The following is a 22,844-nucleotide window of genomic DNA, read 5'->3' as shown; positions in this document are numbered from 1 at the left end:
CTATCCAAGTTTCTACTTCTCTGTTAACTTGTGAAAATTCCCATTTCATTAATGATATACTTATTTATTCAATATATTCTTACTGTTGATTATTTTGATATTGTTCTGACAAAATGATTTTCAAAATGATAAATTGGTGTTTTTATTAAAACGTTCTATTCCATCTTATTCATATAAGAACTTTGTTGAACACTTGACAGATTTAGTTTTTATGGATGACATGATCGCGGCTTATCAGCCATAAAATACTAGTTTGATTAAGGTAGGAATCACCTCAACATCAGGGGGATTTCTACGGTTCAAAGCCATTTAATTGAATAAATCGTTATATTGTTACATGTCCATAATCTTTACAAAGTTAAAGTTGTTTTCTTTGCTTTATGAAAATAAGTTTTACACCTTCTATTTATTCCAATTACGGTATTATCTGTCTTGTAATCAAAATCCCAAGACAGAACTGTTCTCTAAACTCGATATAATACTTCTATCTAATCCTAATTTACCAAAACCAATTCCATCAATTTAACGTATTTCTTTTATTAAACCTAAACACGAGATTAAAACCGAATTAAATAAAGTTTTAGTTAAAAAGCGTTCCCTGTGGGTTCGATATCTTTTATTACTACAAGCGTATACTGTGCACTTGCGGAAATCGCTCAACATATAGACAGTCTTAAATGATTAAATGAATTCAGTCATTCACCATTGAATCTAGGCTCATTAAATCTATATCTTAGGATGTTTTGGATATCCATCATAGGATTACAATAAACCTAGATCTACCAGTGAACGATCAAATTCATTTGGTCATTAAGTGAATGCTACTTTTTATATAGATAATAGATAAGATACAATTTAAATTAAAAACATGGATTGTTTTTACAAATTAATTATTAGTTAATCTATACTATATATAATTACGGAAGCAGAGAGAAATGAGAATAAGTGTTTTAGAGGTCTTTATGATGAGTTGTCAACGTAGTAAAAAATCAGATTAAAAATATTTAATTAATTAAAAATAACAAATTTATATTTATAATATATTAAATAATTACAAGCCTATTAATTAAAATAATAAAAGAAAGCAAGAGTTACGGGAAGATGAAAAAACACAAAGCAAATCCAAAAGTCACAAATAAACTTCTATATAAAGCATGATAGATAGTATTCCACCATTATATTCATTGGTCACGATAGATAGTATTATATTTCTGAAGGTAAATATTCGATTTTTTTCATATGTTGTAGTTATTTTGTTCTCAATTATGTTATTGTTTTATTTTTATTAAACAATAGTTGTTATAGTTTCATCTTTCAGATTCATTTCTGTTGTTACCTAGGTTCTATACCTCTCGCTATCTTATCCATGTTTTCTTTTTTAGTTATCTTTTTTTTCCAAACTGATAGCTTCAATTGAAGAAATCCGACAGAAATAGAAGATGCATGAACAACTAAAATCGGAAAACACAAAAGTGTCAAAAATTACAAGAAATTCTTATGTTTCTCAAGGTAATTATTCGATTTTTTTTCATATGTTGTAGTTATTTTTGTTCTCAATTGTGTTGTTGTTTTCTTTTTATTAAACAATAGTTGTTATAGTTTCATTTTTCAGAGATGAAATTCCATTTCTGTCGTTACACAGGTTCCATACCTCTCGCTACCTTATCCATGTTTTCTTTTTTATTTGTCTTTTTTTTTCAAAATGACTAAAATAAAGATTTTGTAAATTTGTATTCTCTTTTAGTATATGTTGCTAGGTGTTATCGTTTCGATTGCTAACTCTTAACTAAAATTTAGATTTTCGGCTTTATATGAACTCAATTTTTGGCTTTCTCAATTGTGCTATTGTTTTATTTTTATTAAACAATTATTGTTATAGTTTCATCTTTCAGAGATGAAATTCCATTTCTGTCGTTATCCAGATTCCATACCTCTCGCTACCTTATCCATGTTTTTTTTATTTATTTATTTTTCAAAATGACTAAAATAAAGATTTTGTATATTTGCATTCTTTTTTAGTATATGTTCTTAGGTGTTATCGTTTTGATTGTTAACTCTAACTAAAATTTAGATTTTCGGCTTTTTATGAACTCAATTTTTAGTTTTAATTGAAGTTAGATTAATTTTTCTAATTCGGAACATGTTGAAATCCACTCATTTTTTTAGTTTGAGTTTAGCTAATTGATATGGATTGTATTTTTTATTTTTATGTATTTTGGTACAAATAGATATAAAGTTTCACACGATCGTTGTTCATTGAAGTTTGAGACATATTAAATAAAATATTAAAGAGATATTGGAATATTATACTTACAATGAAGTTTATTTCAATATAAATTATGTTATATTATTATTATTATTATCAAGAAGATATTTTTTTCCCAATTTTCTAGACAAGGAGATTGTAAGCATCTAATACGCTTGATAAGATGTTTATTCTTGAAGAATGTGAATTATGCTAGATACGAATTCAAAATGAAGGTAAATAAAAATAAATTTTGATGCTCAAAATTTTAAAAATGTACATTAATTATGGATATTGAGATAATTGCCTTTGCAACATTGGCTTATATAATTTTTAACTATTATATTATGGTTCGTACAAAATTGTTAGTATTTCAAGAGTTTTTAACAGATGAAAATGAAATATGATCATAGGACAAATTATTGAAAAATATTAATTAAGAAAATATTATTATTTGAATCTCTTCAAATTCTCAAATGTTGAGCATAATGATTCTAATTAATATAATTAATTTCACATATTAATTATAAAACGTTTTTTTTGTACTGAGTGGTTACAATTGCGATTTAATTCTATTTAACTAAAATTAATTTATGGACTTAATACTTCGTTAAGAAAAAATAAAATGTTTAATTAATGGGCAAAAAATATTTTCACTCTCCTCTTTATACGCTTATGTCTCGACATTCTCTCTTATTTTCAAAAAAAAAAACCCGAGAGGAAGATGGTTCTCTTCTAATTATCTTTTTCGTCCCTTCATTTTTTTTTCAATTCTTTTGTTTCTTTTTCTTACTTACAAAATTCAAGAATATATAATTATTAGAAAATATTAATGAAGTCAAATAAGTGATATCTGCGAGTATGGCTGATATTCTATATAGTGAAAGAATGAAGAATAAATTGATCGAATGTCTTGATAAGATATTACGAGATGAAAATAGGAGAAATCATCATCTTAAACTGATTCAATTAGATATATTGGGTTATTGTAGCAGAATGAATAATTGAATTCGAATACTTGATGATCATGAAATTCCATCAACCAAAATAATTATCATCAAGATGAATTTGTGACTAATTCTTACGAAATTTATTTTTTTATATGTAACATATTATTGAATTGATAAAGTTTCTTCATGCAACATTAGAAAAGTATTGATTATAATAGTTTATAGAATAATATATTGATGTTGCTTCCATTTTAACATAGATTGTAATTCTTTTGTATCGTAGATATAATATTTAATTTTAATTGTAGTTTAATTCAATTTTTGTTTAACCTATATTGTAATTCTTTTGTATCGTAAATATAATATTTAATTTTAATTATAGTTTAATTCAATTTTTAGTTTTTTTATTATATTCTAATATATTTCTTAATTAATCTGCTATTTTATTATTATTGTTTCATAAAATATTTGGAATATGAAAATGTATTAAAATTCCTAAAAAGTACAAATCATTGAATTTTGTAAAAATAAATAAATCATTCATCTTTAGTTAAAATTCTATAAAAAAAGTAGTCAATTATTTTTAAAATTAATTTAATTTGAATTATCATTAAAAACTATATATTAATTTCAAATATACATAATATAAATTTTTTTCATAGCATGATATAAAATTATTTAAAAATAAATATGTCAATTTATTTATTTATCTAAATTATATAAAAGTTTCATACCCCGTGCATCGCACGGGTTTTCGACTAGTATATATAATATGAGATGAGATTTGTTTACTTTTTTCTATTCATTTTAGGATTTTTTCTTTGACTTTTATAAATTAGTTCTTAAAAAAAGCAGAAAATCTTTATTTTGAAAATCAGTTTTTTCAAACCAAACATCAAATTAGGACTCACTTCACAAATTAATCTGTATACGTGTATATTTTAAAAATCACAAATATGAATTTATAAGTTTGTATCAGACAATTTCATAAAAGACAATAATTTTTTTCTTTACTTTCTTAAGAAACCAATAAAATTTTAGATGTTTCCAGGCACAATTAATAGATCTATTTGGAGGGTAAATTACACCCATGGCCACTGAACTTTAAACATTTTCACATTATGGCCACTGAACTTTATTTTTTCCCGGTATGTCCACTCAACTTTACACTTTTTAACATTGGTGGCCACTTAACGTCTCAAAACGACCGCTGACGGCTAAAAATAAAAAATCCAAAGCGTTAATAATATTCTAAGGAACTTTAATTCTTGAAAATTTTCGTTTTGGGGTCATCTAGGTGTTGTTTAGTTAGGAGAGAGAAAGTGAATTTTTAGAGAGAGAAAGCTCCAAAAAATGTGATTTTCGAAAATAAAAAATGTTGTTTCATGGTAAATGTCATTCTGAACAACTTTAATTCTTGAATATTTTCATTTTGAGGTCGTTAACGATCATTAACGGTCATTTTGAGAAGTTAGTTAAAATTGAGTGGTCACCGGTGTTAAAAAGTATAAAATTCAGTGACTATATCGGAAAGAAATGAAATTCAGTGGCCATAATATGAAAATAGGTAAAGTTGAGTGGCTATAGATGTAATTTACCCTCTATTTGGATGAAAGTTTCCGAGATTCATTAAAGAGAGAGAAAAATCCACAGACACTATTAATAGATTGCTTGAATGAAAGTTTCTAAGATTTATTTAGAGAATCTGGTCCCACCAATTTAATAGAACTGAAATTGAAGTTATTTTAAAAAAAATTAATTTTCATTTAACCCATCACCTCTATTTAATTAAGCTTTCTGTGATTCAGCAGTCCCTAACAAGAAAAGATATCAGTATACAGTACAAAAACAATGTGTGACACTCAATGAACGGAAATGAAGAACGATGAAATTGAAACAATGGCCGGGTCAGGACTCTGTAGCGATTGGTCTGAACTGATTCAGGAGTGCCTGATCAACATCTTCTCGAGACTCACTTTAGAGCAACGATGGCGAGGACCGATGTTGGTGTGCAAATCGTGGCTCAGTGCCTGCAAAGAACCATCACTCAACACGGCTTTTGATCTCGACTATCGGTTCAATTCAAGGATAGAATCATCTCGCTGGTGGATTCCTGATTTCGAGATGAAGATGGATTGCATGCTCCGGTCCGTGGTCGACTGGAGCGACGCCTCTCTCACCGAGATTCGCACTAGACACTGCTCGGATAGCTCTGTCAATTTCGTTGCGGAAAGGTACAATCACTTGATCCAACATGAAAAAAAATCTTTGAATTCTGTAGATTTGAGGGTTAAATAACAAAATAATTGCATCTCCAGGTGCCCAAATCTTCTTGTTCTTTCAATCCGGAGCTGCCCAAATGTTACTGATGCATCTATGTTTCAGATCGCCGTTAGATGTACAAAGCTAAGGGAAATAGACATAAGTTATTGCTATGAAATATCTCGTGAATCTCTGGTGATGATAGGGAGGAATTGCCCTAATCTTAAAGTTCTAAAGAGAAATTTTCTGAACTGGTTAGATCCTTCTCAACTTGTGGGAATTATTCCTGATGAGTATATGAATGCTTGCCCTGAAAATGGGGATGAAGAGGCAGCTGCAATTGCAGAATTTATGCCCAATCTGAACCATCTTGAACTTCGATTCTCCAAATTAACAGGGAAGGGGCTTTTCACAATTTGTGAAGCATGTTTGAACATTGAGTTCTTTGATCTGTCTGGATGTGCAAATTTGGCAAGTAGGGATATCGCCAATGCTGCATCCAGTTTGAAGAATTTGAAACAGATGAAAAAGTCAAATTTCTACGTCCCTAGATCAGTAATGCACACTGAAAGGTATGGTCATTGGAGGCTGTATGATGAGCGATTTCAGACTGATGTTTTTCGAATTTGATCATGTGATTGGCATTAGAGTGTTAATCCAAAAGCATCTTATTGTTATGCTGATTAACAGACCAACTTATGGTGCCTTTATGAAGGTAATCACCATGGTTGGTTAGTAGCCATATTGTCACTTTGAGGAATAAACTACAAGTTGTCGTAATCTTTGTCACTTTGATGAATAAACTACAAGTTGTCGTAATCTTTGTCACTTTGATGAATAAAATGGGAAGAAAAAAACAGCTTGGCGGTAGCTAAATCATAAATGTAATAAAAGGATAAAAGTCGTCGAAATCTGCAAAACAGATCCAAGTGGTGGAAAATGCCGAGTGGGTGTGAGATCTGCTGCGAAGTCCTCATGGCCATCTTGCGCGTTTGCCTCAGACATGGCTGTTGCACTGTTAGTCTTTCAGATCCTAAATATTCACTTCATTTTTTTTTCCAATTCTCTTATTCCGAACAGGTTCTGTGTTGCTCATAACACAAATGGATTTGACATTCTTGCAGATTGAAGTCCTAATTTGCTTGATACTGACTGTTCCTGGAATAATCTATGCCATATACACCATCATTTTCGTCAATCGGGATGAGTTCTTCGATGAACACAGGCGCCCTCTTTATTCCTCATCGTATTAGTGAGCGTGTTCTCGAGTTCAATTTTATGTTTTAAGTTGCATAATTATCGAACTGTAGTATTGATTATGTATGTTATTGACCATTGGCTCTTGATGTTGTGTTGATTTCAATGTTAAGAACAAACCCTATATGTTGTTAAGAATGTGTTTGACTTGAATCAAGATAATTACCCAGTAATTCTTCAGCTGTATGCTTTTGATCATAAATTGATAGGAAGACCCATTGAGCTTCTGCTAATAGAGCAAAAGAGTTCAATCCTCGGGGGCTTTTAGTTACCAAAAGCAATGTAGTCTCATTGGGGATATTCAATTTCATTCTGATGTTTGCATATGTTAGAGTATCAAGATCACCTAGAACTCATTTTTTGGACTTCAAATTAGTATTATTCTGGCTTTATGAGACAACGTGACCTGTAGATTACTATCTTTGATGGATTAATATTGGTGTGTTTTACCAATTAAGGTTGACTTAAGCGGAAAGAACCTGCTAGGTTGAAATTTGATTACTAGTGTAAGGAGTAGACTTCAATTGAGAGAAGACCCTACTTAAAGGGTGTCGGATCAATCTTGAACCGGACTAATCGAATCCAGCCACAGAAGAAATATTGCTTCAGTGTTGTCAATCCAGTATATCTTAAAGTGTTGAAGCTATTGAAATTAGCTTTTGAAGCAATATTTCTCAGCCTTGGTTTTTTGCTGGCTTTCAGAACTACTTACAATTTGGAAATTTCTATTGATATCTGCTCATGCTCAAGAGTGTGCTTCAGCAGTAGAATAATGACTATCATTTTTTGTTGTATGAATAAGATAACTATGGTGTCGTTTTTAAGTGCAGAATGCCACTATATTTGCTAGTTGTTAGGCAAATATTATTTTGTGTAAATTATTTATTAGGTGCATCCAACATGAATATATCTTAGCTTTAAGATAGGTAGATGATTTTGGAGACATGACTATAGTTAAAAGGAGGATGAAGCTCTCACTTAATTCTTTGTAACCATGTGAAGCCCCCACCATGATTCTGGGATGAAAGTGCACAGCAAGCTTGTAATGCGAAGTGGGACAATGACAAGTGAATCGTTCGAATGAACCAAACCTATCCAAAACCATAAAATATAAAAACATCCGATCATAATAGCCATACAACTATCCCATAAAAGTCATACGACTATTCAGCCATAACAAACGTATATCACTGTCAAGTGACAACCAAAAGTCAAATAAACAGAAGTGACAAATAACACTTTGCAGACATGTGTCAGGAACCCAATCCATGCCGAATCAGATCCACCTGCAGGTCGGATCGTGTCGTTCACGGGTTGGCCGACAATAATTCACCTTACAGCTGATGGCTATCACGTAACAAGTCTATGTCACTTTCTTACACCCGTATGACACTTACTTGTAGCCGTACGAGTATTTTTCAACTTCAAAATTTGAATCAGAAAATTGCTTGGGTCATTGAACTCTTTAAAAAGGCAGTCGAGAGACAGATTTAGGGGTTCAACATCCTATATCTGACTATCATCCTCCACCACTCGTATGCTCTCCTGCATTGCATACATACATCCAAGTAACAACTAACCATGATAGGAAACAAGCAATACTTAGACCCGATCTTCAGTTGACGCCCACCCGTATTTGGCGGGCATAGCCTGATGACGCACTCTATGCCAGCATGAGCCAACGTGGCTCGAAGCTGTCCGAAAAACGTGGCTTAATACAATTTTAGCCCATTGTATTTGTTCAAAAAGTCAACTGCCCCATATACGTTGGAAACGTGGCATTTACCCCTGAACTTGCTTAAATTGACCTATTAAATCTCTTAACTTTCTTAAGCGGCTTACTTGCTCCTAAAATTGCTTAGAGTAATCTATTTATCCTGAACTTGCTTAAAGTATACGCATATAAACTTGTCCAAAATCTCCTTGTACTCTTCCACATGGACTATAGGGATCAACATGTCATTCTCAATAAGGTTAGGTGGTAAATATGACATTTTTAAAATATACGAGACAATTGACTTTTTTAGACAAGTACATGATATAAACATATATTTGGCAAAAAAAAAAAGGAAATTTATAAAATTGGCCCAATGGAGAGGTCTATTTACATTTTTAAACTCATGTAGATATATGCTACCAAACTAGAGTTTTCCACTATATTTTCCCAAAAATATCCTCTTAAACCCCTCATATTCTTGCATGACATGCACTTTCTGAAGCATTATCACAAAATTAGCATATAATTGAACCACAGGGATTATCGCAACAATCTAGTAAACAATTTAAATCGAAGAAGAGTAAACAACACTTTAAAAGGACCATGTTTCAATCTTTGCTGCATTCATTAGAAATCTCTTCAATGTAAATTAAAAAATAACTAAGTTCAACAAAGAAAACATAAACTAATAGAATCGAAAATAGATTTTCACATGATCTCAACGAAGAAGACAAAAAGAAGAATTATAATACACTAATTAGAACCAAAATGATTTGCATTTTATAATTTTGATTCTCTTTTTATGATTTTGGTTCGTAGTTTAAGCATTACTGCTTTTAACTTTAATGCTGTAAGTTAACACTTTTCAATCAAAATTTTGACTATGCCATGTCTTGGTTTTTTTTTTCTATTTCTAAAAAATTAGAAAATAATGATGAAAAAAAAAGAATATAGAAAAAAAAATTCAAAGATAGAGAAACGTAGAGATAAGAGAAGAAAAAAAAATGACTAGGTGAAAAAAGTTAAGAGGGCAAGAGAAGTTAATAATGTAATGAAGAAAAAGGAAAAAAAAATTAGAAACAAATGTGACATTTTAGAAAAAAAAATATTTTCTTCAATTAAAGAAAATGGGAAAGTACAATTGACATTTCAATCGATTTAAAATGTATACCTGTAATTTAAAAGTTTATAAATTCATATTTCTACCATTCTTAAACTGAATGTTAAAATTGTTTTGTAACTATTTAATCTTACTAGCTTTTAAACCCGTGCAATATTAGGTAAAATACATTTATGACATTCAACTATAACCTTATTAATAATTAAGGTAAAATGCATTTATGACATTCAACTATAGCGCTATTAATAGTTAAGGTAAAATACATTTATGGTATTCAACTATAGCTCCATTAATATTATGACCTCTAAAATTCATTCGCAAATATAAATCATTAAACTTTACATTATATTGACGATTGAAGTCTAAATCAAAGAAAATCCATTATAAATAATGAAATTATGACCTAAAAATATACCTTTTACCAAAATTTATAGTGACATGGATAAAAAATGAAATAATGATATAATCAAATTTGTTCTAGTCATCATTTTATTAATTTTTAAAAAAGACTTTCTTTGATTTGAAATTTAATGTTTGTACAATTCAAAATTTAAAGCCTAAGGAGAACGGTGAAGATCTCGGAAACCAGTTTGGCTTTATGCCGGGAAGATCAACTATGGGAGCCATTCATCTAATGAGACAATTAACGGAGCACTGTCGAAATAAGAAGAAAGACTTTCATATGGTTTTCATTGACTTGAAGAAGACATATGATAAGGTACTAAGGGAAGTACTTTGGTGGGCCTTAATAAGGAAAGGCATTTCGCGGAAATATATTGACATCATAAAGGACATGTATAAGGGAGCATGCACGAGTGTACGTACCAGTGTTGGAAAGACTGAAGAGTTCTCTATTACGATTGGAGTGCATCAAGGTTCTGCACTAAGCCCATTTCTTTTTGTCATCGTTATGGATGAACTAACGAGTTCACTTCAAGATGGTATACCATGGTGCATGTTGTTTGCAGATGATATTATGTTGGTTGATGAGACGAAAGAAGGCGTGGAAAGGAAGTTGGAACTATGGAGACAAACTTTAGAATCTAGAGGCTTTAAGTTGAGCCGAAGTAAGACGGTATATTTGGAGTGTAAGTTTAGCGGCGATAAGAGTATGGAGGCAGAGACAATCACCCTAGATGGGAGAGTTGTTCAGGCATCGGATTGCTTCCGGTATTTAGGATCTATTATCTAAACGGATGGAGAAGTAGATGGAGATGTTGCTCACAGGATTAAATCTGGGTGGGCGAAGTGGAAGAGTGTTACGGGGTTCCTTTGTGACCCCGACATGCCTAATAGATTGAAGGGAAAATTCTACCGCATGACAATCAGACCAGCATTGTTATATGGTACGAAATGTTGGGCAGTGAAACACTGTCACATTCATAAGATGTCGGTGGCGGAGATGCGTATGTTGAGATGGATGTGTGGTCATACGAGAAAGGATCAGGTGAGTAATGAAATAATTAGGACAAAAGTAGGGGTTACATCTATTGAGAATAAAATGAGGGAAAACCGACTAAGGTGGTTTGGCCATGTAAGACGAAGAGCGCTTGATGCACCGGTTAGGAAGACTGAAGAGTGGCAAAGGGATGTAGTGGTGAGGGGTAGGGGAAGACCTAAGCAAACTTGGAGAAGGGTGATCGAGAGTGATATGCGTTTATTGGGGATTGAGGAAAATATGATAGTGGATAGGACAGAGTGGAGGGAGAGAATTTGTGTCGCTGACACGACTTGATTTCACGATTTTATATGATGGTTCATGTTAGCCGATCCCGAATCATTTCGGAACTAAGGCTTTGTTATTGTTGTGTTATGAAATAAAACGTAAGGGTCATAATGCATTTAACGCCGTAGTTTAGGAGTCACGGTTCTATTTTTTCCTTTTAAGTTATCGTATTAGAATAAAGGGAAAAGTACAAAAATAAACCTTGTGGTTACACCTATTTTCAAACAACACTCATGTGGTTTAAAAGTTTGCAAAATGGTACCTTGTGGTTCATTCTGTTAGCAAACACATACCAGATTGGCTAACGGTGTTAAAAGTCAAAGGGAAAAGAGTTAATTTGGTCCTTATATTTATTTATTTTATAAATTAAACCCCCTTATTATCTAATTATCACAAAAGAACCCTAAAATAAAAAATAAAAATCAATTATATCATCTTCTACCTTTTTTTGTCCAATGGGTGGAGAAGATAGCTGCGGCGCAACGCCTGTTGTAATATGATAGAAAGGATAAAATTCACATCTAAACCAACAGCTTGGTTTCTGAACATAACCTCTTGCCTTCCCGTCAAACTTACTTCGGTAGTAACTCACCATTTGTTGGAGGCAATAGCTACAATTACTCGCCGACAAATCAGGAAAACACTGCATCAGTACATATATTTTCCGATCATCTGCATTTGAACTTGAATAAAGGGCTACAGAAAAAACTTCTAAAACTTCATCCGAGGCCCCCAGGCAACAAAGTGACGTTTTAGAAGTGAATTGCTCTTGAACTTCTAAAACTTCATCTGAGACCCCCACAACACGTAAATAACCTTAAAAACTTTTGTTGTTCCACGATAAAACATTACAACGCTTTTGAAGGTCATGCATACACCTTGGGTCTCATGAGTGCTCTAGAAAGACTGTCTAAGTCTTTCATAGAAGACGGCCCACCTCCACACTCAAATAGGTGATCTCAAAATGAGATCATTAAGAGTTTCTCGTAACTAAACCTTCAAAACACATCCATCAAGTCCATAATCATGAACCACCACTTAATCGGGCTATGGATAACACACGCACTATTATTTGCCATAGGAATGGGAGAAGTATAGTGCATAGCATGGACAATATGGCTTCGTTTGACCACGAATGGTGTCCACCATATTTCCTTTACTCAACAGGCTTTAGTCTCATTCCCCTCAACGACTCAAGTACAACTCTTCTAGGTAACCCTTTGGTAAAAGGATCTGCTAGATTCTTTTCCAACCTCATATAGTCTAAGGCAATTACACCATTCTTCAAGAGTTGTTTCAAAATTCCATGTCTAATGCGAATAGGTCTTCTCTTTCCATTATAGACACTATTCTTTGCAGTACTAATAGCTGCCTGTGAATCACAATGCATTGAAATGGGTGCAGAAGAATTCCCCCACAATGGAACATCTGCTACTAGAGCCCTCAACCATTATGCTTCTTGACTAGCCAGTTCAAGAGCTATAAATTCAGATTCCATGGTTGATCGAGCAATACAGGTTTGCTTGGATGATTTCCAAGACACTTCACCACCACCTAGAACAAAAACATAGCCACTGGTGGAACTCACCTTATCATTGTTAGATACCCAATTTGCATCAGTATATCGTTCTAAAACAGCAGGAAATTTAGTAAAGTGCAAACAATAATTCATGGTACCTCTTAAGTATTTCAATAAGCGATAAAGTGCACTCCAATGTTTATTATTTGGACAGGGAGTATATCTACTCAATCTACTAACAGCATAGGCTATGTCAGGTCTAGTATGGTTCATTAGGAACATTACACTGCCTATGATCTTAGCATATTCCTCTTGGGAGACACTATTTCCTCCCTTATTACTTGTTAAATTTACACTAGGATCATAAGGAGTTCTAGCTGGAACTACATCAAAACTGTTAAACTTTTTTAACAGTTTTTCAACATAATGTGACTATCCTAATGAGAACCCATTTTCTGTCTTAGTAATTTTGATGCCAAGAATTACATCTGCTTCTCCCATGTCTTATGTCAAAGTGAGAAGATAGAAAAGATTTTGTTTCATTAACCATATCTAAGCTTGTCCCTAAGATAAGCATGTCATCTACATATAGGCATATAATCACATAATTCGAATCACAAGACTTAGAATAGATACATGTATCTGATCCATTAACCACATACCCATTGGAAAGTAAAACACTGTTAAATTTTTCATACCATTGCTTGGGTGCTTGTTTCAACCCATAGAGTGACTTTCTCAATTTGCACACTTTGTCCTCGTGTCCAGGTATGACGTGTCCTTCTGGTTGGTACATATAGATCTCCTCTTCTAAATCCCTATTTAGAAATGTCGTCTTTACATCCATTTGATGTATCACCAGGTTATGAATTGCTGCAATTGCAATCAGAACTCTAATAGTAGAGATTTTAGTAACAGGAGAATAAGTATCAAAATAGTCAATTCCTTTCTTTTGACTATAACCCACTACAACTAATCTAGCCTTAAATTTTTCAATGGATCCGTCAGGCCTCAGTTTTCGTTTAAGTATCCATTTACACCTTATAGGTCTAGAGCCTTTTGGCAGATCAACTAATTCCCATGTATGGTTGGCCATAATGGAATCTATTTCACTCTTAATAGCTTCTTTCCAAAAATCAACATCTATAGAAGTAACAGCTTCTTTATATGTTTTTGGGTCTTCTTCTATTAGATAGGCATACATAATCTCATCAGTAATGTTATCTGGATTTTCTAATAGAAAGGCCGAAATGAAATCTGGTCCAAAGCTATTTTTTATTCTTCTTCTTTTGCTTCTCCTAGGTTCAAAAGCAACATCATTTCCATTCTCATCCTGAGGTAGAGATGAAGCAGACACAATTGGAGTAGGAATAGGTAATGAAGTAGAAGCACTAGTTGCATCACACTGTTTGTCTTTCTTTAGGGGAAAGATGTTTTCAAAAAACACTACATCTCTAGATTCACATGTGCTATAGTCGTTCAGATTCATGAACCTATAAGCGGCACTATTTGAGGCATAACCAATGAAAACACAATCAAAGCTCTTGGGTCCTATGTTTGGCTTTCTAAAGGATGGAAATGCAACTTTAGCAAGACAACCCCAAACTCTCAAAAAAATCAAATTGGGTGCAAACCCCTTCCACAGTTCATAAGGACTTTTATCTAACTTTTTATGAGGAACCCTATTCAGAATATAACATGCAGATAAGACAGCTTCCCCCCATATGTTATCAGATAACCCAGAACTAATTAACATGGCATTCATCATCTCTTTGAGAGTTCTATTTTTCCTTTCAGCTATACCGTTTTGTTGAGGTGTATACGGTGCACTAGTCTCATGTACAATGCCATTATTCTCACAAAAGGACTTAAGGAAAAAGGTTCCATACTCTCCTCCCCTATCGGACCTAAGCCTTTTTATTTTCTTATCTAATTGATTTTCTACTTCTGATTTAAACTTAATAAACATATGCTCAGCCTCATCTTTTGATTTCAATAAATACACTTTGGTATATCTAGAGAAGTCATCAACAAAAGTAATGTAATATCTTTTGCCACCTTTGCTAACAGAATTTTTAAAATCATCCAAATCAGAGTGAATTAAACCAAGCAGTTCTGTACTTCTACTCTCAACAGGTAAGAAAGGTTTCTTTGCAAATTTTGCTTCCACGCATATAGAGCATTTGGAATTAATTTCAGAATTAGTAACATTTATAACATGCATATTTCCCAACTTTTTAATGGAAGCAAAATTTATGTGTCCTAATCTACCATGCCACAAATCAATGGATTCACTCAAGTAAACAGAAGCAGATGTAGTTGCATTAATTCCAACAGAATTTACATGGACAGTGTTCAAAATAAAGAGGCCATCAGCTAGGTACCCTTTTCCCACAAAAGTCCCATTCCTAGTGAGAATAACCTTATCAGCCTCAAAAATAATTTTTAAACCGGCGTTATTTAGCAAGCTACCAGAAATAAGATTCCTACGAAGAGCAGGCACATACAGCACATTATTTAAAGACAAGCTTTTTCCAGAAGTTAACTTAATTAAAACTGTTCCTTTACCGACAACACCAGCAGTAGTGGTGTTTGTTGAAACACCTTTCCACATAATTTTGATTTGACAAAATTGTTTAAGTGTAATTAAAAAATATTCTAAACACACTAAGTTTAAAAGCTTTGATTTATTCTACTAATGTGTTTGTTCAATGTTGAGTTAAATTGTTTATAAGACACAAAGATTAAAAGGCCCAAAGTCCAATACGAAAGTCAAAAGCCCAAGTCAAACAGTTTAAGGAAACTCGGCCCGCGTATGTCAAAACGCTGTCGTTATGTACAAAACGCAGCTCAGCAGAAGAAGGATCTAGAAGACCTTCGTGGAACAACTTCGGGACGAAGCTGCTGAGTTGATTCGACAAAGAGTACAAGACAGCAGCTGAGCAAGAACAACTTCCAGACAAAGTGTTTCCACTTTGGGTAAAGTTCAGAAGACACAGAATGCTGTCTAGTTGACCTTACCATAAATGGAGAGACATTCTGCCGAGCTGACCGAGGACAGAAGATACTCAAATCTGATTGGCCGAGAGCTCTGAACAAGACTGGGTGACAACGACAGGAAGCCGTTTCCCTCCAACGGTTATTTCGAAATTCGAAATGACCGATGCCTCAGACGTCTCCATAAATAGAGCCCTTCAGTTGCTTCATTCTATACAGAACTTGATCAAGCCATTACGCTGACCAAAATTCTACTCAAAGTTCTGCAAGAAAAAGCAAAGCAATCTTACACTATATTTCATATCTTTTGTGTAAAAGTCTAGAGTGATTATTCAATCATCTAAGGTGTCTTAGCAATCGTTGTTTAGGACAAACACTTATCATTTCTAGAATTAGAAAGGAGAGGCTGAGTACTCGGTTACAGTACTCAGCGAGAGATTAGGATTGAGTAGAGGTATAGAGGAAGGTACTCTTGTTATACTCAGTTTCTAAGATTGTAAAAGGTTTGATGCTCTACCGTTAAAGAGCTCAGTAGAGATTTCGAAATCTCGGAACGTGTTCCGGGGACAGGACGTAGGCTTGGAGGTCGAACCTGGATAAATCTGCTGAGTAATATCCTTCTAACCTTAAACTCCTTAATATATATATTGCTTGCTTAATCAAAACTGACCAAGTAAAGAGGTCAAGCTGAGTTGTGTGTATTGAGTGTCTGAGTTCAGGAATAGACTCAAAGTACTATCTCCTGACTCAACGAAAGAAGCTGACTTAGTCACCAGTTAACTAAGCTAGTGTCTTATTTACTCAGCGAGCTGTGTAATCCTTTTTCAAAGAAAAAGAAGTCAGCCTTAACGTATTAAAATTTTAAATAGTTCCTATCCCCCCCTTGAAACTAACTTGTTACGTTATAAGGGACCAACAAGTGGTATCAGAGCCTAAAAGCTCACTGTTAAAGGTTTAACTACCTTGAGCTGATCCCCACTATGGCTGAAAACAGCACTCGGTTTCTCCCAGGAAACCAGACAACTCAGATCTTACCTGAGGGGTTGTCCATTACTCGGCCTCTCCTATTCTTCGGGTCTAACTATACCTTCTGGAAGAATAGGATGAAAAACTTTATTCAGGCAACAAACATGAGCGCATGGCTTTCAATAGTCCAAGGCCCGTTTGTTCTTGTTGAAGTTGTGGCTGGCCAAACAGTTGTCAAAGCTGAGGCAAAATGGACAGAGGATGATCTCAAGAAGCTACAAAATCACGCTTCGACTATAAATATGCTTCACTGTGCGCTTGATGCTGCAGAATATAATAAGATATCAGGTTGTGAGTCGGCGCAAGAGATCTGGAAGAAGCTGGAAGTCATCTACGAAGGAACCAACAAAGTGAAGGAGTCCAAGGTGAACCAGCAGATGAGATTATACGAGCTGTTCGAAATGAACGATGATGAAGGTATATCTGACATGAATGCAAGGTTTACAAACATCATCAACGAGCTCAAGAGACTTGGTAAGATCTTCACCGAGGAAGAACAAGTCAAGAAGATTCTTAGGAGTCTTCCTAAACACTGGCAAGCAAAGAAGACAGCTGTTGAGGAAGCTCAAGACTTAACCACCTAAAAAATTCCACACACAAAAAAATTCCACTACTTTCCCCTTCTGAATTCTTCCATTCTTCTTGAAAGGCTTGTTCTGGTTTGAGCCTTTTTGGAATTTGGTTGAGGGTCCTTTGGTCATGTCTTTTGGCACCACAACAGATTCAACAATATTAGCATTAATTGAAACAGATTTTGAGGAAAGTTGCGTATCTTTCATTCTATTTGCTTCTTCAGTTCTCATGTGGCTGACAAGCTCCTGGAGGCTGAAGTATTTTTTCTTGTGCTTCAGATGGTTTCTGAAATCACTCCAGGAGGGTGGAAATTTTTCTAGGAGGACATTGGCTTGCAGCAAATCAGACATTGTCATGCCTTCACCCAGAACTTCAGCAACTAGATTCTCATATTCATGAATCTGGTCAATGATGGGTTTTTCATCAACCATTTGATAATTGAGCCATCTTCCAACCACATAATTACATTTACCAGCATCATTAGACCCGTATTTTTCTTTCAGGGTATCCTAAATTTCTTTGGCGGACCTTTTATTGACAAAAATATCGAACAGTGGGTTCGACATATGATTTAGGAGATGACCCCTAACTGTTTTGTTGTCTTTTTCGTATTTTGCAGATCGGGTGTCATACTGCTGAACAATCAAAGACATGGCAGGACCATTTGGGTCAAAGGGTGGATCCTGGACAACAACATAGTCCAGTTCGAGTTGGTCAAAGAAGATCAGAATTTTCTACGACCATCTTTTGTAATTAAGATCGTCCAGAGGCTCAAGTTTGGAGAGGTCGGGAAGGGATTTCGCAATTAAAGTAGACATGATTGTGAAACAGAAAATCACTTTCAAATTGTAAGAAATAGATTAGGGTTACAGAAAAAACCGATTGGAAATTGAGAACAGAAATCGAACTGTGTCGTGGTGGAGGCCACTGCCTTGAAAGAGATTTTGCCAGACCGAGGTGCACTCTGTAATTCCGATCGCTCCCCAATGTTAACACAGAAACCTTCTAACTTGTACACTCAAAGTCGAACATGATGGAACAGCAATAGTGTATTTTAATTGCCCAGAAAGTTTGATTGAAGAGATTAAAAGAAAAAACTGTATCTTCAAAGCTGGAAACTTGTTGTATTTATAGGCTATAGAAATAAGAACGTTAGAACGTTCATATACACGTTACAACGTGGAGTAAGACCAGGAGATAAATAAGGTTCCGATTTTGACTAAATAAAATGTTGAAAAAAAATTCAAAGAAGTTGAAACGGATAAAAATAAAAATAAAATTCGGCCCAGTCCAGTCGTTGATTAGAGCGACGCCTCTCTCACCGAGATTCGCACTAGACACTGCTCCAATCGCTCTGTCAATTTCGTTGCGGAAATGTACATTAACTTGATCCAACATAAAAAAAAATCTTTGAATTCTGTAGATTTGAAGGTTAAATAACAAAATCATTGCATCTCCATGTGCCCAAATCTTCTTGTTCTTTCAATCAGGAGCTTCCCAAATGTTACTGATGCATCTATGTTTCAGATCGCCTTTAGATGTACAAAGCTAAGGGAAATAGACATAAGTTATTGCTATGAAATATCTCGTGAATCTCTGGTGATGATAGGGAGGAATTTCCCTAATCTTAAAGTTCTAAAGAGAAATTTTCTGAACTGGTTAGATCCTTCTCAACATGTGGGAATTGTTCCTGATGAGTATATGAATGATTGCCCTCAAGATGGGGATGAAGAGGCAGCTGCGATTGCCGAATTTATGCCCAATCTGAACCATCTTGAACTTTGATTCTCCAAATTAACAAGGAAGGGGCTTTTCACAATTTGTGAAGCATGTTTGAACATTGAGTACTTTGATCTGTCTGGATGTGCAAATTTGGCAAGTAGGGATATCGCCAATGCTGCATCCAGTTTGAAGAATTTGAAAGAGATGAAAAAGTCAAATTACTACATCCTTAGATCAGTAATGCATACTGAAAGGTATGGTCATTGGAGGCTGTATGACGAGCGATTTCAGACTGATGTTTTTCGAATTTGATCAGGTGATTGGCATTGGAGTGTTCATCCAAAGCATCTTATTTTTATGCTGATTAATAGACCAACTTATGGTGCCTTTATGAAGGTAATCACCATGGTTGGTTAGTACCCTTATTGCCATTTTGATGAATAAACTACATGTTGTCATAATCTGTCTAGAGTTTCTTTTCTTTTAGAGTGGGAGAAAAAGATCAGTATGCAAATTATGATATTATCTTTGTCATTTTGATGAATAAACTACAGGTTGTCATAATCTTTGTCTAGAGGTTGTCTTAATCTAAGACTTTTTGGTGTTGTCTTCTTTTTCTATTTTCATTGTTGCTCTAGTTTGCGTTATTACATTAGTTGATCAAAGGATAAGATAAAGAGAAAGAAAAAGAGGTGATCGGGTGACATTTTGAATTTTTTTTTTAATCAGTAAATCAAATTTGCATATCAGCAAACAGCATCCAACAACAACTAAAAAATAATAACACCCACAACCCCACAATTAATCCCAAATAGACCAATCAAAATTACAAGGAGGATGAATACTCCCCAATTTGAGTTTCACAAAGAAGCAAATAGACCGGATGATAGCCTCTCCATCAAAAATCGTCCCCTAGAAGCAGAGTCTATTTCTTGCAATCCAGATTTGATAAATTGTAATAACAAAGACAATTCTACGAGAACAAGCAAGGAAAGACTTCTCTTGAGCTCTACACAACCAACTAATAATACGCCTCCACCCCATATTTACTGTTGCCATCATGCATCGGATAGCAATGGACCGCCAAATACCAGAAGTGACAGGACACTTGAAGAAAAGAGGAATGATACCCATTTTAGCTAATTGTACCTTGACACCAGGCCTCCTATGCAGAGCAAGCCAAAGTATAAAACTATAACGAGGGATAGACCCCCTACCCCAAACTAGTTTATACCAGGAAACAACCTCCTTTTTAACTCTAAGCAAATTCCAGGCAGATGCAATAGAATAACACCCAGATTTAGTATATGGCCAAGTAACCTTATCCTGAACATCAGTAAGAATCAGAATGCTATCAATTTTAGCCCAAGCTCTTTCAGTAGATCTATTTGCTGGATCTTGTAGTTGCCAAATCCCATTCCTACATACATCATAAACTTTGCAATTCTTAGGAATATCAGTATCAATAAAAGTCAAATCAGGGAAAGTGTCAATAACCGATTTCCCATCAAGCCAGAGATCAAACCAAAAGGAGAATATCTGCCCATTCCCTAGCTTATACTGGAACATCTCTTTATAAACTTCTTTTAGTTGAATAAGTTTCCTCCGGCTCCAACTTGCATCAGCAGGTTTGGACACCCCCCCCCCCCCAAAAAAAACTTGAATTCCTTCATTTATTGTGCTTGATCCATTATGCTCAAACAGACTATTTATCAGACACAATATTCCAGATAGATTTACCAACATCAGCTACATTCCACGACTCCAAATCAATAATACCCAAGCCTCCTTCTTTTTTGGCAAACAAACCTGTTTCCAAGCAACCATAACACCTTTACCAGAACTACTGCCCTTCCAGAGATAGCAGCGGAACCTTTGATCCATCGCTTTGATAACAGTTTTCGGTAATATGAACATTGAAGCCCAGTAGACATGCATACTTTGGAGAACAGAGATAATTAGCTGCAACGGCCCAGCATAAGATAAATGTTTCACCCCCCATGATTCAATCCGCTTAGTGATTCTATCCACCAGGAAGAAACAGTCCGCTTTAGTCAACTTAGTGGAAATCAATGGAACACCCAAATAGCGTATAGGAAACGCTCCTTCCTAGAATCCAGAAATATTCAAAATAGCAGTTCTACTGTCCCTAGAGACACTTTTACTGAGAAACACATTGCTTTTATTATAATTAACTTGCAATCTAAAAACACAAGCAAAATGGTGCAGACCATTCATCAGTTCCTGAACAGATTCAGGTTCCCCCTTTATGATACTTAAAAGATGGTGACAAATTAAAAATCAACACCGGAGACAAATACTCCATACACAATACGAAAAGAATAGGAGACATTGGGTCTCCTTTTCTAAGGCCTCTAGCCCCAGGAAAGAAACCCTCCAAGCTGCCATTGATAACCAAGGAGAAGGAAGGACTACTAATGCAAATCATCACCCACTGAATAAATTACAAGGGAAAATTCAGGCCAATTAGAACTTCTTCTATAAAATCCCAATCAATAGAGTCGTATGCCTTCCTTAGATCAATCTTCATTGCACAATTCAAACTTTTGTTGTCACTGTGATAATTCCTGATAAGTTCATGAGCCAATAAAACATTATCGGAAATCCTACGGCCAGGCACAAATGCTGAATGATGAGGGCTAATTAGTTTGTTAATGACCAGATTACAATGCCAGGATAAGGTCTTAAGTATGAATTTATAAATCACAGAACAACAGGCGATGGGCCTGAAATCACCAAGCCCTTGAGGATTACTGATTTTAGGGATCACAACTAAGGCGGTGACGTTAATCTGTTTCAATAATTTCCCACTGATGAAAAACTCCTTAACCGCTTGACAAAACTCGGGGCCAACAATAAACCAGCAATTCCGGTAAAAGAAACTATTATATCCATCTACACCAGGAGCCTTAGAAGTATTGATGCTCCGTAATGCAGCTTTAACCTCACTATCAGTAACAGGACTGCACAAAATGGATGCATCAGAGTCCTGTAAAATAATTCCCTTCACCAACACACTCGAGTCAATGTGATCTCTAGTATCTCTAGCAGTACCAATAAGATCAATGTAAAATTGAACCATAGCTTTAGTTATATCTGCTTGACTATTAATCACAGAACCAATAAATTCCTTCTTACTAACAGGCTCATTAATAACAGGAACAGGTTCACTAGCAATTTGGATGGCATCTGATTTAGGTTTCCAAACCTTTTTAGTACTAAACACACAATTTTTAACATCATGCCCAACATGTTTGCAATTAGAGCAAACAGAGGGAATCCATTCATATACAACATCCTGACTCATTCTAACATCATATTCATCAACAAGAGTGATCTCAGAAGGAAAGGGGCCAGAAACATGCATTTCAACTAAAACCCTCGCATACGTTAACCTGGTTTTATTAATGGTAAATTGACCACAAAACATAGGTTTCTCCAGAATACTAGCAATTCAACTTAGAATCTCAATTGACCAAAATTCCCAAGGTAATCTCGGTAATTGTACCCAAACCGGAACAACATTAACAGTTTCAAAATCCAACTTCATACGAGGTCTCGAAGGTTTAAACATAAACGACCCTCCATTGAATGACAGAGGCCCACCCCCTAGAACACTAGACTGGCCATCCAACGAAGAAAATTTGAATAAAAACACATTATCACGCACCTGATGAACAGAAGATAAGCGATACCTCTTCCATCGATT

The 22,844-nt window shown here is 34.6% G+C and overlaps 2 protein-coding genes and 1 pseudogene across 2 annotated transcripts; all 3 read left to right on the top strand.

The window, feature by feature from the left end:
* The first annotated feature begins 4,965 nt into the window (after positions 1-4,965).
* On the top strand, positions 4,966-6,087 carry LOC136203615 (F-box protein SKIP1-like). The gene is made up of 2 exons (XM_065994813.1): positions 4,966-5,429; positions 5,514-6,087. Exons 1-2 carry the CDS (start codon positions 5,071-5,073, stop codon positions 6,085-6,087), a joined length of 933 nt encoding a protein of 310 aa, XP_065850885.1. The 5' UTR covers positions 4,966-5,070.
* A 309-nt stretch (positions 6,088-6,396) lies between these two features.
* On the top strand, positions 6,397-6,894 carry LOC136203616 (UPF0057 membrane protein At2g24040-like). Its single transcript, XM_065994814.1, has 2 exons — positions 6,397-6,474; positions 6,582-6,894. The coding sequence occupies exons 1-2, from the start codon at positions 6,397-6,399 to the stop codon at positions 6,708-6,710; spliced, it is 207 nt and encodes a 68-aa protein (XP_065850886.1). The 3' UTR covers positions 6,711-6,894.
* Positions 6,895-18,850: 11,956 nt separating this feature from the next.
* On the top strand, positions 18,851-19,426 carry LOC136203957 (F-box protein SKIP1-like; annotated as a pseudogene).
* The last annotated feature ends 3,418 nt before the right edge of the window (positions 19,427-22,844 follow it).

This window comes from Euphorbia lathyris, chromosome 8, assembly GCF_963576675.1.
Source record: "Euphorbia lathyris chromosome 8, ddEupLath1.1, whole genome shotgun sequence".
Classification (NCBI taxonomy): domain Eukaryota; kingdom Viridiplantae; phylum Streptophyta; class Magnoliopsida; order Malpighiales; family Euphorbiaceae; genus Euphorbia; species Euphorbia lathyris.
Note: the sequence above shows the minus strand (reverse complement) of the source record. Positions and strands in the feature narration are given on the sequence as shown.